This window comes from Neoarius graeffei, chromosome 21 (assembly GCF_027579695.1).
Source record: "Neoarius graeffei isolate fNeoGra1 chromosome 21, fNeoGra1.pri, whole genome shotgun sequence".
Lineage (NCBI taxonomy): Eukaryota > Metazoa > Chordata > Actinopteri > Siluriformes > Ariidae > Neoarius > Neoarius graeffei.
In genome coordinates this window covers 34,841,135-34,859,773 of record NC_083589.1, presented here as the reverse complement: position 1 = coordinate 34,859,773, position 18,639 = coordinate 34,841,135, and the positions used below count along the sequence as shown (strand labels likewise).

Here is an 18,639-nt window from a genome sequence, read left to right as displayed (position 1 = left end):
TTTCGTATGGGAATAGAAGTAAGGACGCATGCGCATAAACTATTATGCGCGAGACTTCATATTAGCCACAAAGTCAGGAAAATCTGTTCGTAAAGTTACATTATAATGACCAAATACAATGAAAAGTATTTTTCCAGTCTCACCTGTGAAAGGTAATCCCATGTGATCTCGTTTGGACGGTAAACCTGTTGGTACAGTTAAACGCAGCTAATCTTTATTCTCCGCTTTGACCTTTCCAATATGGCGGCGAGGATGACGTACGCGGAAGGTGGCATCTTTAATGGTCCGGAATAAATTGAATACTACACGTTGATGGATTAATTTGCTGTTTCTCACCTGTGAAAGGTAATCCCATGTGATCTCCTTTGGACGGTAAACCTGTTGGTACAGTTAAACGCAGCTAATCTTTATTCTCCGCTTTGACCTTTCCAAAATGGCGACGAGGATGACGTACGTGGAAGGCGGCGTCTTTAATTGTCCGGAATAAATTGAATGATACACGTTGATGGATTAATTTGCTTTTCTACGCCCTTTTTTGAGGAATGTATTGTAGGACTTAAACCATCATCTGAAGAGGTGAGATCGCTCCTTTTTTCCCCTTATTTTTGCTGGCGGGATTGACTCTGCCCTAAGGGCTATTCTCTCTCTCTCTCTCACTTTGCACCAGGCATTACACAATAAATATTCACAGTGAAAATATTTTGTAAGCGCGTTTCATGAACCAAGTTATAGGATTTCTTGACAACTCGCATCGCAATGAGATCATTGGCACTACTGGTGTTAAGAATCAGACCATTTTATAAATGAATATTTTGCTGTAGAGCTGCAGTGTTTGTACAATTGCATGTTTTTGCTTCACTATTACTGTCACTATTCTGCTTCTTGCATTACTACTGTGAACTAACACTGAACATAATAATAATAATAATAATAATAATAATATCCAAGCTCGTGTTTCACTCTCACTAGTGCTCTGTAAGGCTTTTTCCTGGTGATATTCGTTACACTTCTACCCGGCGTGAAGCATTCACAGTCATGTGGTTGTGACGTCATCGTAAACAAATCCGTTTTACTCATCCAGACGACTTCACAACGGCAACGTTGCCAGATCTTTCCACTCTGGAACCCGTTCTCAAAAAGATTGCGTTTTGGGCACCCAAAACGCCGGCGCCGTGTGGACGCCAGGCCTAAACGATAAGCAATTGTATCGGAGTCACCTGAATCCGTTGCCGTGTGGACAGGGCCTAAAACTTATTTTTCATGGCTGAGATTGAAGCAAAGAAACTAAAGGAAAATGTAATATCACTGATGTCAACTCATACTACAGATGGTATGGTGGAGAGCAGGGAGACTTGGGACAAGTTTCCGGCTTTTGTATATTGTGTGAAATTCTTTGCAGGTAGCGTCACATTCATATTGCATTAGAGAGTATTTACCTCTTATACCCTCTCACCACAACATTAGTTTCTCAGCTCGTCACATGTCCTGGCCTTCAGGCTTCACTTTTTCTGTCTTTATTTTTTGCAGGGAGACATGAGACATTGAAGGGAGACATGGGACATTATGTTGGGAGACTTGGGACATAGTGAGGAGATGTGGAACAAAAATAAAATACCTAGCTTAAGCCTACATGTTAAATTTTTATTTATTATCAAAACTTGTAACATATGAACTGTATGAACACACAGTGCTGGTACAGCAATAGAAAAATGTCAGTTTACCCAAAACCTGACAAGACAAAACAGATCCGTTCTCAAGAAGAAATGAAATAAGTTTAATCCTCCTGCAGGGACACACCCACATTTTTAACAAAAAAAAAAAAAAATATATATATATATATAAACAATTTTATATTGTTAAACCACAGGAAAAAAATCTTTAGCATGAACTGTCCCAACTCTCCCCATCTGGACATTTTGAAAATAAAAATCCTTAAATATTTTTTCCCCAGAATTTAAGTTTAATAAATAATACTATATCTGGTAACTCGAGGTTACATACTTTCATTCCTAGCAAATCCCGAATTCACCAGCATACATTACACCATAGAATGGAAGTGGAGGCGAAGTAGAAAATACAAGTTTTGGTTGAATAAATTCTTTAACCGCACCAACTTTACTGCAGTTTCCAGCTTTGTGGCTCCAAAGGAAGTAGGTTACTCTAAGGGGCAACATCTAACTTGTGATGTCATCTAAAACCTGATTGGTTGAAATTAATTTATGGGAATAGAAACTGTCCCAAGTCTCCCCTGTCCCAAATATCTCTGCTCTCTCCTAAGTCCCAAAATACATGTATAGGGAAAACATGCTATTTGATTTAGAAAGTAAATCAAAAATCATTGGTGCAACTCTGAAGGAAAGCTCTGATAAATTTGAGAAAATTTAACTACTGTGTGGAAGATCATTTTGATGCTAAGCATGAGTAGCATGGTAAATTGAATGAAGCTTGAATGCACTTAATAACATTCATATTTGTCCAAGCAGCAATCTAACACCCGTTTTAGAGCAGAGTGCTGAACACATCACTTCACATTTGGAAAATACATAGATTAAGTTGGAATTTAATTACCGCCATTAATGCTAGACTTCACACATAATACGGCATCTGAAATCTTTTGCATTTTGTATTAATTATTACATTATTTGTTAACTTAAATATTAATGTGAATTTGCACTGGGTCGATAGTGGCATCTATGGACTACTACTACTATTAATCATCATCATCATCATCACCACCACCACCACCACCACCATAAGTAATTCAGATATTTGGTATCAACCTGTTTAAAAATATCAGCATTTAACGACATTTAGATAGCAAAATATCCATCCATCCATCCATCCATCCATCCATCCATCCATCCATCCATCCATCCATCAATTAGCTCTATCACTTATCCGTTATGGTTGCAAAGGAAGCTGGAGCCAATCCCAGTTGACTTCAGGTGAGAGGTGGGGTACACTCTGGGCAGGTTGTCAATCTATTCTTGGGTTTCAGTCACATAACTTTTCTTAGCGACTTCACTTCCAGTAAAACTGCTGGTGGTCTAGCAAAGCAAAATGGTTGCCATAGTGCAAACAACTATCGATAACTAACTTATCAGAGTGCTCGTAATCTAGAAGCCACTGCTTGCTTTAGATATATTCAGAAGATTGCGATGTGCAATGGAATCGACCCCTACAGTCCGGGAAAGACGATTTGTCATACAATCTCGAAAACTACCCTTCAGTCGAGTTCCCCGACATCTCGAACTATCTGGTGTTGCAGACGTCCTTCTACACTGCAAAACAGATGAAAGTGTGGAAGAGTATGGAGGCTTACAACTTTTTGCACGTGTCTGGGTAAAGGACCTCAGTATCAAGTTGCTGCCGAATGAATCCTGTATTGTTTTTTCCCGTGTAAGTATGCTTTTTTTAAAGCTTTTTGTTCACATCTTTACAACAAAGCGCTGCAACTTGAAGTGTAAACAAACATTTTGCTTGATTCTCACTTGTGTTGGCTCTTATCTCTCAGGCAAATCATTCACAAAGATCATCAGAAACCCCTTTAAAGACCTGGATCTTCGTTAAACAAGACGGAGAAGAGATCACGGCGCATTGTAACTGTATGGCTGGGTAACAATTCTGTCACGACCTTCATGCATATGGACTTTATTATTCATGGTTGTTTTGATCGCATGCACTTGCTGAAAAACTTGTTGAAAAGATCGCTAGGACACCCTGATAAAGAAAGCGAGACACCTTGTTCTCAGTATGGCGGCCATCGAATGAGGAGTAAACAAAGAAACAGCTGGGGACTTTAGCGCTTCGTGACTAAAAAAAGTACCGTAAAATAACGACACATAGCAAGAAAAGTACTTGGAAAACACTAAGGCCAGAGCTGAGAGGGAAATACAAACCTTTCACCAAGTGATCACTGCAAACTTGAGCATGCTTCGATTCGGCTCCCTTCGATTTCACCGAGAGGTTCAAAAGCCACCTTTCTCAACATCTTTTTGTGAAATCCTGTGTTTGTTCACCCTTTTTTATTAGTTCACGGGGAACCCTGAAGAAACTTTCATCAGTTTCATGGTTTGATCGATTCGAACAACCTAAAACAACACAAATGTAAGGCATTTTTCATGCGAGCAATGCACCTTCTCCGTACAAACGCTTTGTCAACTGAGCTTCGGTAGACCACCAGCTAAAGTTTTGAATAACTAATGAGACGACTATGACGTCCCGTGAAACCCAAGAATCGCAGGGCTAACACAGAGACAAACAATCATTCACACACACATTCACACCTATGAGCAATATAGAGTAGCCAATTGACCTAATCTGCATGTCTTTGGACTGTGGGAGGAAACCAGTGCACCCAGAAGAACAGGGAGAACATGCAAACTCCATACAGATGACCACAAAGTTCAAACCCAGAACCTTCTTGCTGTGAGGTGACAGTGCTAACCACTGCATGACCGTATCTCTCCTCAGTAACATTAGACAATTATTTATTAGATTAAGCCATTTTGACACTGTGTTCAATCAAATATGACATAAAACCACAAGTACGTAGGTTTCCTGCATCACACGACCTCTTTAATCAGACCACAACATTTTAATTCAATATATGAATATTTAATCATCATTATTGATATCAAGACCTAACCAGGGATTATTAAAACAGCACTGTGAGCATTGTGGTAGCAAGAATGTACCAGAAAACCTGATTAACATACTGTAGATCATAACCACGTTATACACTCACACACTCCTTATGAGTCTCCTGGTACATCTAAATCTATCTCCAAATACTTGTATAACCTTAGTAAAACAATGGGAACCATTTTGGCTCTTTTAGCTTTTCAAATAAAAGCTGCAGTTTTTGTCGGTAAAAAGCAGTTATCCACATGGGGAACACACACACACACACACACACACACACACACACACTAACCGATATACACATCTATCGATTTATATCTGTCATTAGGAAAACCCCTTCATCTCAGCGAAAGTAAACTGATATACAGTAGTAGTGAAGTCTATAATATGAAAGCTTAGTAAGAAGGTGGCACAAATTTTGGTCCCCCTCTTGTTACCATGACTGCTCAGTTTATTTCTCTCATATATTACAGCCTCTGAATATCTCTGAATAATTTTGCTCAGGTGCATGGTTTTGAGTAAAAGCCCTGGATAACTGGGACTGCCCGGGAGGTCTAAGTTCTCAATCGGGAGCTTATATTCCATTTGTGAAGTTCTGATAAAAGCTCGGGTAGACAGAGATAAGGAGAAAGAAAGAGAAAAAGAGTGAAGGACAAAACTCATAAAGATCACATGTCAAACTAATGGGGATGATGAAGATTAGGAGGCTTCTTTTGATGCAAATGGATGGGAATGATGATGATGATGATGATGATGAACCTGAAGAAACCAGCCTTATCCTAATCTACGCGGGTCACATTCTAATCACAAAGCCTAGCCTGCACTAACGCACACAAAGTTATCAAGTCTCCAAAAACATCCAAGCCTCTAAAGCACACACTCCAACATTGAACAGCAGGCCCGAAAAAAACACAACGGCAAGCCACTCACACTCCACTCATACATCGGCCTCTTCAAAACTGTCATCTCCACAGCACCTTGCACCCTACCTGCTTGTTTTTGAGGTCAAGCGAGAGCTCGTAGTCAGAAGTGCTGGCATGGCTGCAGGCCCCGTTCCTTTGCACCCTCATAGGAGAGGACGCGGTGTGGTGCAGACTGGGCCTCCTGCCTCCTCCTGCACTTCCCTGCCCTCCTCCAGCCTCCTCTTCCTCTGTTTCTTTCTTCCCTTCCTCCTCTTGCTTCTCCTGCTGCTGATGCTGCTTGGGGGACTCAGCTGGGGGTTTCGCTCCTTCTTTCTCATTCTCTCTCTCCTTCACTTCCACCTCCTCCACCACCACCACTGGCTCTGGAGACTCTCGTGCTGGGTCTCCTCCTCCGTCCCCCCCTCCTCCATCAGCAGGTGGAGTAGAGACGTCTCCATCCGGAGGTGGCGCGGGGCCCTCGGGAGAGACAGAAGGAGTGTCTTCACTGCTGAAATGGAGAAAATGCAGAGTGAGCCCGCAGCCATCTGACCTCGTCCTCCAGTTAGTGCAGGCGGAGCCCTCCCTTTCTCTGGTTCACTCCTTCTCTTGGAGGAAGAGGACAAAGAGAGACGAGGGCACCCTGCCATCCACTGCAGGGCAGGACTGGCACACTTACCCCACAAGCAGAGGGATGGGGGAAAGGACACACAGTGACTCGTGACACACACACACAGACAACAAGACACAGCCATGCAGCTCTTGGTGTGTTAGGCAGCAGGTGTGTGTGAGAGTGTGACCCGGCAGCCTTGTGCTTTCACTCTGCCTGACTGAAGTGATCTCGTTGGGATATAGAGTGTAAAACTCTCTGAGTGCTCTGGGGGGATGTACATGACAGCAGGAGAGCGGCTTTGTTTTCTTTTTGTAGCAGCTTGCTAATATTAGTCTGGGAGCCTGGGACTCTCACTTGCATAAAAGAAGCCACTGTTTCTCTCTTTTACTTTTCTGTCTTGGTCTTGCCATCATTTTTTTCCCTCTCTTATATTCCTCCTTTATTCCTATTCCTTTTTCTCTTTTGAAATTTAGTTTCAATTCAATTCAATATGACTTTATTGGTATTACAATATTCCTAAAGCATTGTAAGGTTGGAAAGTTTAACTGATTGTGACAGAGTGTCTTTGTCGGCTTTTCACTCTCTTCTAGGGATGTAACCAAGTAGGACTACATTATTCAGAATTAACAGATAATGTTTTTCAGACAGATAGAAGTGTAGCTATGAATAGGAAACTCACTATTTTTTTTCCAGCATCCAGAAAGATTCACAAGGCATCTGGTTGTGAATAGAGATCTGCACAAGGACTGGGACTCTATGGGACATGAGCAGGAGGTTTTTATACTTTCATAGAGTTACGAGTAGCTATTGCCCATGAATGTCAAATGCCTTTGTATAACACAGGTCTAGAGGTGGAGAGGCCTGGTGGAGAGTTGAGTGGACACGTGTGATATATATGTTCTGTCAAAATCACTCCCTGCATCTCCTCAGCGACATAGACTCGGCCCTAGCGGAGGTATCCGGCGAGGATTGCTGATTGCGAGGTCCTGCACAAGCAAAACTCTCACACGAGTGGGGGAGGGGACTCCACGCCGAGGCTGCGCGCAGTGTATTAGCATGAGCATGTACAGTGCCTTACAAAAGTATTCATCCCCCTTGGTGTTTGTCCTGTTTTGTTGCATTACAAGCTGGAATTAAAATGGATTTTTGAGGGGTTAGCACCATTTGATTTACACAACATGCCTACCACTTTAAAGGTGCACATTTTTTTTTTATTGTGACACAAACAATAATTAAGATGAAAAAATAGAAATCTGGAGTTTGCATAAGTATTCACCCCCTTTCGTATGAAACCCCTAAATAAGAGCTGGTCCAACCAATTCATTTCATAAGTCACATCATTAATTGATTAAGATCCATCTGTGTGCAATCAACATGTCACATGATCTGTCACATGATGTCTGTATAAATCAACCTGTTCTGGAAGGACCCTGACTCTGCAACACTACTAAGCAAGCAACATGAAAACCAAGGAGCCTCCAAACAGGTCAGAGACAAAGTTGTAGAGAAGTATAGATCAGGGCTGAGTTATAAAAAAAAAAATTCCGAACTTTGAATATCCCAGGGAGCACCATTAAATCCATTACAGCAAAATGGAAAGAATATGGCACCACTACAAACCTGACAAGAGAAGGCCGCCCACCAAAACTCACAGACTGGGCAAGGAGGGCATTAATCAGAGATGCAACAAAGACAAAAAAGATAACACTGAAGGAGCTGCAAAGATCCACAGTGGAGATGGGAGTATCTGTCCATAGGACCACTTTAAGCCGTACACTCCACAGAGCGGGCAGGGCTTTATGGAAGTGTGGCCAGAAAAAAGTAATTGCTTAAAAAAATCACGTTTGGAGTTTGCCCAACAGCATGTGGCAGACTCCCCAAATAAATGGAAGAAGATTCTCTGGTCAAATGAGACAAAAATTTAACTTTTTGGCCATCATGGGAAATGCCATGTGTGGCGCAAACCCAACACCCTGAGAACACCATTCCTACAATGAAGCCTAGTGCTGGCAGCATCATGCTGTGGGGATATTTTTCATCTGCAGGGACAGGAAAGCTGGTCAGGACTGAAGGAAAGATGGATGGCACTAAATACAGGGCAATTCTGGAGGAAAACCTGTTTGAGTCAGCCAGAGGTTTGAGACTGGGACGAAGGATCACGGTCTAGCAGGACAATGACCCTAAACATACTGCAAATCTACACTGGAGTGGTTTAAAGGGAAACATTTAAATGTCTTGGAATGGCCTAATCAAAGCCCAGACCTCAATCTAATTGAGAATCTGTGGTATAACTTGAAGATTGCTGTACACCAGTGCAACCCATCTAACTTGAAGGAGTTGGAGCAATTTTGCCTTGAGGAATGGGCAAACATCCCAGTGGCTAGATGTGCTAAGCTAATAGAGACATGCCTCAAGAGACTTGCAGCTGTAATTGTAGCAAAAGGTGGCTCTATAAAGTATTGACTTGGGGGGGGGATATACTTATGCACATTCCAGATTTCTGTTTTGTCATCTGAACTATTGTTTGTCTCATCTCATCTCATCTCATCTCATCTCATTATCTCTAGCCACTTTATCCTGTTCTACAGGGTCGCAGGCAAGCTGGAGCCTATCCCAGCTGACTACGGGCGAAAGGCGGGGTACACCCTGGACAAGTCGCCAGGTCATCACAGGGACTATTGTTTGTGTCACAATTTAAAAACAATTTGCACCTTTAAAGTGGTAGGCATGCTGTGTAAATCAAATGGTACTAACCCCCAAAAATCCATTTTAATTCCAGCTTGTAATGCAACAAAACAGGACAAACACCAAGGGGGATGAATACTTTTGCAAGGCACTGTAGCCTATGGGAAATGATAATGTCTTGGATTAGCACAGTCTGTTAGCGTGAGCATGTAGCCTACGGCAAATGAATAGTGTGTTGGATGAGCACTAATCCCATGTTTTAGAAAATCAAAATTGTTGTCTTGGGCCCCTCTGGGGTGTCACCAATCCATGTGCAAAGTATTGAGTATGTGCGTCCAGCCATGTCGATTTGCATAGGTGAACAAACAGAGAGACAGACAGCCTTCCTTTAGTAGTATAGATGAGCGAACGGTCAGATATAAGGCTGGTGAAAAAAAGAAAGATGCATACGATGATTTTATAGCATCCTTAGTAACTGCCTGGTTAAATTAGGTGACTGATTTGTTTATATTTTTGGGAAATACTGTAGAATCAAGTAAATTCACTGAAAACATCACAGGCAGGTTTTTTCTAGTGTTTTCTAGTGCTGTCAAGGGTTTCCGTGGACATAGTGGTTGAGTTCATATTTAAGAATGAAAAACCTTTCCAGTTAAGGTCATGCTGACTTCAGGTTTAAATTCACAAATCACAGATCCAAACAGAGATAACTGTAGCATCAAACAGAGACAGATACAGTCACTTCATTACATCCTTAAGCCCGGTGCACACAGGCGACTTCTTGTTGCAAGCGTATTGCGATTTTTGGACGCAAGTTTCCCCTCTCGGGTAGCTGCATGCATACATGTCAACCTATACGGAGTGTCCGTATTTTATACGGATTTGATTCAATAAACGTAGTATACGGGCGTATAAATAAAGTTATACGGATTCTTTAAAAAAACTTCAATATTTATTTAGAGCTATAATCAATTCCCACGATGATAAAAGAGCGCATAACATTTACAAACGTACTGTACATCACAGAAAGCATAGCCAGCCAGTAAAGAGTCTTATGAAATCGCGCGTTATCTTGTGGTAGCAAGACTTCGTTCCACTTTTGATCATGCGCACACCGCATTGCGAGAATCCCGCCAACCGAGAAGTCATCGATAAACATAGACGCCGCCTTCTGCGTAGAATCATACGTCATCCTCGCCGCCATATTGGATGTGGCAAAGTGGAGATTCTTCACCCGTCTCTAGTATAGTGTCTAGACAGTAGCTGAGAATAAAGATGCCTCATTCATGTGCTGCGTTTAACTGTATCAACAGGTTTACCGTCCAAACGAGATCACATAGGATTACCTTTCACAGGTGAGACTGGAAAAATACTTTTTATTGTATTTGGTCATTATAATGTAATTTTACGAACAGATTTTCCTGACTTTGTGGCTAATATGAAGTCTCGTGCATAATAGCCGCTCGGTGAAACCTGTCTCCAAACAACGAAGTATTTCCTTCGTAACTACGCTGATAACACTTTGTGTTTTTGTTAAACATTGGAGCTTTGTATTCATTCTGAAGGTTTATTGTTATTAATATTGAATAAAAAGTAACTGGGATATATCATTGTTAATTATCATTCAAATTTTAGGTAAATTATTTTAATTTGCATCTTATACGGATTTTATAAGGGAAATACGGATTTTGGAGGTTGGTTATACAGGTTTGATTGACCAAAGGTTGACATGTATGTGCGTGTGCGCGATATCTGCGACCAGTGGATGATTTGGGGAGGGGGATGCAAGTCACGTGGAAATCACATGACTACTTTGCGGGCAGGGATTGGCTTAGCCTTTGGAGGTGATCGCTTTGTTATCGTAAAGACATGCACACTTGGCGATATCTCTGCAACAAGTCAGCGACTGGTGATTTTTTTGTTACAGGATATCAAGCATATTTGATACCTGCGTTCTGTTGCAAGCAACAAAAAATCGTCATCGTAAATATCCGCACACGAAGCAATTTTTCGCTTACGTCAAAAAGTTGCATGACCAAGTGACGGAAAATCGCCCGTGTGCGCCGGGCTTTACTCTTTTTGTACCCTCTGCCTGCTTGTCTCTCTCTCTCTCTCTCTCTCTCTCTCTGTTGTTCCTTTATTGCTTCAATTTCAACTTTTCCTTTCATTCCTTGTCCTCTAAAGGAAATTGGCATCTGGACTTACATCCATACACTGACAGCATCTGGTTTTACATTCCAAATGAAAGCAGCTCTTCTGCATTGGTGGACTGAGAGATTTTGCTGGACTATTACTCATGATCAAGGATCTGCTGTGAAATTGAAAATTATTCTTGTTGACATATTGGACGACTTCTACTGGTTACTGATTTTTTCCCACCTTTAGTATGCAGTGCGAATGTGTCATGTTATATTAGATCCTTGCATTTTGTCACCTATTACACCAGCCTATGCCAAGGAAAGGGGGTGTTACTTTCTAAATTATCTCACCCAGTGTCCATCCATTATCCATAACTGCTTATCCTGTGCAGGGTTGCCGGCAAACTGGAGCCTATCCCAGCTGACTATGGGTGAGAGGCGGGGTACACCCTGGACAAGTCACCAGGTCATCCCAGGGCTGACACATAGAGACAAACAACCATTCACACTCACATTCACACCTACGGTCAATTTAGAGCCACCAATTAGCCTAACCTGCATGTCTTTGGACTGTGGGGGAAACCGGAGCACCCGGAGGAAACCCACGCAGACACAGGGAGAACATACAAACTCCATACAAAAGGGCCTCTGTCGGCCACTGGGCACAAACCCATACCCTTCTTGCTGTGAGGCGACAGTGCTAACCACTACACCACCATGCTGCCTCACCCAATGTTTCTCCCATTTTTCTCCTCATCAGTTGTGAGATTATTTTTCCCTTCCTTAATGGTGGTTGTAAGGTTGGGGGGTTGGTTGTTTGTATGCCACATTTAAAGCCAATTTAGTCATGCCTTTGATTTTTGGCTTTATAAATAAACCTGACATCGTCTCCCTGAATGCTCCTTCTCCTCTCTCACCTTGTGCAATCTCCTCTTTTTTTCTTTCTGCTTGGATGTGTTTGACCATGTGCATGTGATAATAGAAGCACTCTGGTTTTCTTGTTTCTATTTTAGCACGGAAGAGTATTAGAGAGTGGTGCTATATTCAGACAGGTCAGGCTCGCTCAGGCTTTTAACAGAACGTCTTCTGCCACCTGTATAAATCTATGCATGAAGCAGTAACTCAATCTTCCTGTCTTGACCCTCCGTGCAAACAAGCATTCAATGCATGTGGAGCTGCTCTAAATCTAATTAGCACACAATTTTTATAGGTTTATTCTATTGTTTCACATTGTCAGGTATGGAGATGATGTCAAGTGTATGTCTCAGATTCATATGTAGGGATGGATTACTGACCGCGCCTGCAAGGCATATTCCCTAGCTGGGACCAGTAGGGGGCCTTTAACCAGTACGGATTTGAAGTGAATATTATGAGTAGCCCATTACGGTGTCTCACACAACACGATACTTAGAACACAATTAATTGATGTAAAATCACAGAATCTGAAATTAATTCAGAAATGTTATTGGTCTGAATTTGTAATCAATGAGCAGTCAGTTAAGTTCGAATTAAGCTACATAAGCAAAATGTGTCAAAAAAGGGAGAGAGAGAAAGAGAAAACTTAAAAAGGAAAGAAAAGTCAGAGAATGTTTATTTTCCCAAATGTGTCAGTTCAAAAATAAGCTCCAAACTAAAACGGGCCAAAGAATACTCTGTCACTTCTGGGCATTCAGTCGGATCTTGTTAAAAAGCTACACTTTGATGATTTTGTAGACAAGTTTGCAAAGTAAAAAACAAGAAAGAAACCAGTCAGCTATAATATGGCTGGCTTCTGTGCATCACCAATACTACCTAAATACTCTAAATGGATGTATAAAATAGTAATGTACAGTACATGCCTTATTTCTGAACATACTGGGTTGTGGGGTGGTGCAGTTAGGGCTCTATGCAAATGTTCCTGGCAAAGTGTCCAGGGATTACTAATCCGTCCCTGGTGGTATGTTGTACAGTATGTGCTTGCAAGTACAATGAATGATATTCTCTCTTTCACCGAGTCAAATTCTTCTGAGCCTTGCACATCATATTTTCTGATTCTGAGTGCAATGAATTTTTGAAATGGAGAACAGAAATGAAATACGTCTGGTTATATGAAATGCCCTCAGTTCAATATTGTACATAAGATGCACCTTTTGGAACATAATATGGTGATGCAATGGTATTGCAGAATTAAATGCGACTCGTACACAGGCAGGATTTTGTGTTAAGGGTATGTTCCATAGGACAGGGAAGCTCATAATTAACATTATCACAGCAAGAGAGCCCCAGGAAACATTATTTAAACACAATGGGGGTTTAAAAGATTTTATCACAGTGAGGTGGAAATATTGATTAAAAAAACATTATTGGATGAAACTGGAGCAGTGGTAAAGGTCTAAACCCCAGCCATATCTCATTTCACCATGCGTTCCCTGCATTACCGTAGGGGCACAAGATAAACGTCAAGTGATATAAATCTGTACCTTTCCAAAACGGCTGGAAAGATAAGTCAGGAGTCAGTGAGCACGAAATCAGAGCATTGCACTGAGCATATGGAGCATGTCACTCACACAGCATGTCTCCGCGAGGACAGAGAGCGAGAGATGGCTTGGGAAAATAGGAAATTAGTGCTAATTAAGCCTTCTGTAATTTAAAACCTTTAAAATGTCTTCATATAATTAACATATAAATTAATAGATATACTGTATATTGTTTAACGAATGTCTTCCTTAATCTCTTTTATTCAATCATCCATACTCAGTATCCACTTTATCCTGGTCAGGGTCATATGTTGGCTCTAGAACCTATCCTGGGAACACTGGACATGAGGACAGGACAACAGTTCATCACAGAGCTCTAAGCATGGCATGACATGCACACAGTCATTAACACCTACGGGCAATTTATTGTAAAAATTAATGCAATTTAATTTTTGGCCCACTGTTGTAAAATTATAACATCACTTTTAGCTCTCCCCAAAACAAGCCTGCAAATGTTTTGTTTTTTTTTAAAGACCACATTTACATAGTCAGTGGATCCTATTGTTTAGCCTTGCAATGCCATTGGATGGTAAATGTGTGTATAGGTCTGGCCATCAGGCCATGAACTCATCCAACCTATGAACTTTCCTGGAGGTGCATCTCCTTGTTTCCTTGGACTGGATATACCAACACTAAAGTAAGTAAAATCCCTAAAATATATATATATATATATATATATATATATATATATATATATATATATATATATTTTTTTTTTTTTTTGTGATTATTAGAATGTGTAGGTCATGTAAATACTAAATTATTGTGGAATGCACGCATCAAATTAGATTTTCAGCTTATGTCTTTGTTGTAATTTTACAACATTGGGTGAGGATGGTAGTCAAAATAGCACGTGCACCTTGCACTTCTCAAATGCTCACATATGGAAAAAATATTTCTAGAAATATAACATATTTGATGAGCCACAATTTCTAAATGTGTTTTATCCATTATGATTTTGAGTTGAGACCAGATTTGAGTAATTCTGAATGAATAAATGATTTCTTGATGTGGTATTTCAGGCTCTTTCAATAGCAGTATTTGAAACTGTACCTGTATTTTATCAGTAAAAAATATAGTTAGCTGTTTTTCTGCGCTTTGTTTGTTTGGTCAAATATCTAAAGGCAGACACTGGTTGTGAATGTTTTGGAGGATAGTTGTTGCATAGGTTCAAGGACAGGTGTGAATGCTCTGGACTATGGGGATGTAAGTGGTCTGGGGGCGTTGCATGTACCGTATGGTGCATTGTTCAAGGACAGGTGTGAATGCTCTGGACTGTGTGGATGTAACTGGTCTTTTAGTATGTTAACTAGAGAGCACATTAGGCTAGCCAGATAGAAGACTGGACACTGGTCCTTTAACAAAGTTTTCATTCAGTTTTGTGTAAAGTTTTCATTTAGTTTTTTTTATTCAAAAATGATGATTCATAAACATATGCCTGTTGTGCAATTATTATTCATGATATATACTGGTATAGTGCTTTGTAAGCAATTCACACTGCAAACAAACCATTAGTTGTTCTGGATATTTGTTCTGACAGTGTGAGTGCAAATACAAAAATTCTGCTCCCAACTAAGCCCGGCGTTGCAATATTACAACATTTCTATAAAAACTTACTAAAACATAAAAAATAATAAAAAAAAACCCTTCAATTTCTGCATCAGGGGCCTCCTTCAACAATATCTGACAGGTGAAAAAAAAATTTTTTTGTGTGTTTTTTTTTCTATTTTTTTGGGTTTAAAATGGTACTGGGGAGCCTAGGGCTGTGAGGTGGCAATGTTACCCTCTATGCCCACTGTTAAGCTCTTTTATTTGGCTAAAATATGAAACAGAATGACAATGCTGTAAATAATTTCTTAGCATGTCTGTAAGTTCAACTATTATATCCTTCTTCCTGTTAAAAGTCAATCATAAGGACAAAGACAAAAGAATCACAAGGGCAAAGAATGACTTGCAAGTTCACCAATTATCAGGATTTAAACTGGTCGGGAGGTTTATGCAGCAATCAAAGCAATGCTATGGGCTGTATTCAGAGTCTGTTATTATTTACGCTGGAGAAGTTCTGCATATTCACTGTTGTGCTGTGTACGTGATTAACCTGAATTTCTGGGTGACTTATAGAGATTATTCAAATTATTTGCAAGTAAATCCCATCTCCAAAATTGCCAGGAGCACAAACTTTTCAGTTATCTCAACATTAAAAAAAGTTATTGCATCCCCCCCCCATCAATCGTAATACTGTACTATGCAGCAGGGAAGTAGGAGACTATTTACATTAAAAAAAAAGAGTTTCAGCTAAACTAAGGCTACGTTTACATTACGTCGAATCAGCGGATCATCAGATTAACGTTCTTAAAACGATTCGCGTTTACACTAAAACCGTTAGCCGTGCACACAGCAACACCAATACGCGGATACGCTCGGCTCCGCAGGCATCCTGCGCTCCAAATCACTCCGCCCTGAACAGCGAGTGCCCTCTGGAGGGTGTGCACTCCGGCCCTGCGCAGCTCACAGAGCGCGCGAGTGAAGTGAACAAGCCACGATTCGGGACTGAGCCGCTGTGTGTGAGATCCCAGCGCATATCACTTATTACTTGCAAGTGGAAGGATGGCAAGCCTAAAGACAATCATAACTACACAATGGGCAGTATTTGCATCAGTATTTGCAGTATTTTCATACTTTTATACTCTTTAATGAAAGGTGATACAAGGCGGAAGTCTGCGCCGTTTTTCAGCAGTCGCGTCACATGACCAACGCCAGCGAATCAGGAAGGTGGATGTCACAGTGACGTTGTCCAATGAGACGCCAGCTAGAGCTCAGCACAGCGTATTCGCGTATTCTCAATGTTTACACAGCACCGGAGCTGATACGATCTAGATTGAATACGTGGACGCTGGCGGATTCCCGTTTCCCCGCTTTTTCAGGGGGGTTAATGTAAACGGACAGTGCATCCGCGAAGAAAACGAGACAGATACGGTCTAGTGTAAACGTAGCCTAAGGCAAAGATTCAATTAAAACATCTAACATTCTCATGAATAGCTGTGAGAATCATGTTAATTTGTAATCCATGCACATTTGTCACAACAAACACCATCCACATGAATAGGCCACAAGCCTTTAAAATAGCACTTGATGGAGCACATGCTATTTTGTACATGATGAACTAAAAGCATAATATTTTATCCTAAAAGCATCAAAAAGCATGCCACTTAGGCAGGCCTGAATATGCCATATCACCAGTATCCAAATCTGATGAACAATTTGCATGCTCCCTGTGATGATGTGCTGGTTTACTTGTTATTAATAATCATGACCACTTCACTCCTGAGTATTAACACTCTTGAGCGTGTGTTTCTTGTGTCTCTGTCTTGTCTCTTTAGTAACCATCCTGCACTCGTTTCTTGTTTCTTTAATAGCTCTCTGGTTGGACTGCATTCTGCTGCATTGTAAATTGCTTTTGTTTTTACTGAACAAATATACTCGTACAGTCCTATGCAAAAATCTTAGGCACCCTCATTTTTTTTTCATACAAACTTTGTGATAGATTTCTATTTCATGACTTCTACATTATCGAGTCGGTACAAACACATTTTAGAGAGTTCCAAACATTTGTATTTTTTTCCAGCACAAAATTAAATGTTACAAAAAAATGTTTGTATCTGAGCAGCATATTACATAAGAGAGCACTTTTCAGATGAAAAAAGAAAACATAATGAAGGCGGCTGGGTTTTGGTGCAAAATTCAGAAGTAAGCGTGACAGTCAAAGTGTCCAGAAGAACTGTGGCTGGTTCTGTAAGATGCTCAGTAAAACCTACAGCTCATTTCCGCATAAAACTGCACTCACTGTACCTGAGACTACTTTTTTTTTTAAGCAAAGGCTCGTCTCACACCAAATATTGACTTTGTGTCATTTATTATGGCTTACTGCTGTTTATAGTATTTTTTCATGTTGAAACATTTCATTTCATTATTTTTAAGCCATTTTTGGTTTACAGCATTTCTTTACATGTGCCGAAGACTTTTGCACAGTACTGTACTGTACACTTGCACATCAGCTAGTTATAAAGTGCAGAGTTCCACAAGATTCTATGTTAGGAAGATGGAGGCTCTGTTCAAAATATAATGGTGAAAGTCTTCAGCTGTACGCTGATGCTATCTTTATTAGAACTTACTCAGGTCCTCCACTTGGTGCCTGGCCATGTATTCTAAGGCTCACGAAATCTGTTGTGGGTCATAACCCTTATTAAAAAGAAGTATACGTCAAGTTAATTTTATTAAGTATACTTAAGTAAAGTTAAAATATATTTCCTTAAGTATACTTTTGTGTACCAAGTATACTGATATCAATGTATTTACAGTATAATTGTAAGTAAACTAATCTAATACTTCTTGGGACTAAATTGGCCCACGTTTAGTTTATAAAAAGTATACTTTAAGTCTAAGAGAAGTAAACTTTGAGTATACAACTAGTATTTTTTTTATTTTGTACTGCAAGTATACCACAACTAAACTTATATACTAATAGTTTACGAGTTCTATACTTGTAATCCACTCTTTAGTTTACAAAAGCATACTTCATAGTATATTAGAAATACACTATGAGTTTACTTGTTTTATACTTCTAGTCCACTTTTTAGTTTACTTAAGTATACTTTGTTGTATACTGGAAATATACTATTGGTTCACTCGTTACACACTTCTAGTCCACTTTTTAGTTTATAAAAGTATACTTTATAGCATATTGGAAATATACTATTAGTTACTGGTTATATACATCGAGTCCACTTTTTAGTTTTGACGTATACTGCAATCACCCTTCTAGATACACTATTAGTTTTCTAGCCCTAACCCTTACCTCATGCACACTACCAGTAGACAACTTAAGTGTTTTGCACCTTAAGTTACAATGAAGTTATAAAGGTAAGAATTCACAAAATAACAACAGATACTCAGGATTAAGAACATATTCATTTTCTTTCAAAATCAAAATTTAAAGCAACATTGTATTAAATGCCAAAGTATAAAAACATGGCAATGACAACTGAAATTGACATCCAAACTCGAAAAATAAATAAATAAAAATTATTATCCTACTCGGGGGCGGTACGGTGGTGTAGTGGTTAGTGCTGTTGCCTCACAGCAAGAAG

General features: G+C 40.1%; 1 protein-coding gene across 1 annotated transcript in view; it reads right to left on the bottom strand.

Annotated features, from left to right (window-relative positions):
- iqsec3a (IQ motif and Sec7 domain ArfGEF 3a) overlaps positions 1-18,639 on the bottom strand; it is a 280,778-nt gene that overhangs the window by 148,723 nt on the left and 113,416 nt on the right. Inside the window, exons 3-4 of the mRNA XM_060903524.1 lie at positions 5,907-6,054; positions 5,634-5,852 (exon numbers count right to left, since the gene is read on the bottom strand). Of these exons, the coding sequence (XP_060759507.1) occupies positions 5,634-5,852; positions 5,907-6,054 (367 nt within the window). The remainder of the gene's footprint in view (positions 1-5,633; positions 5,853-5,906; positions 6,055-18,639) is intronic.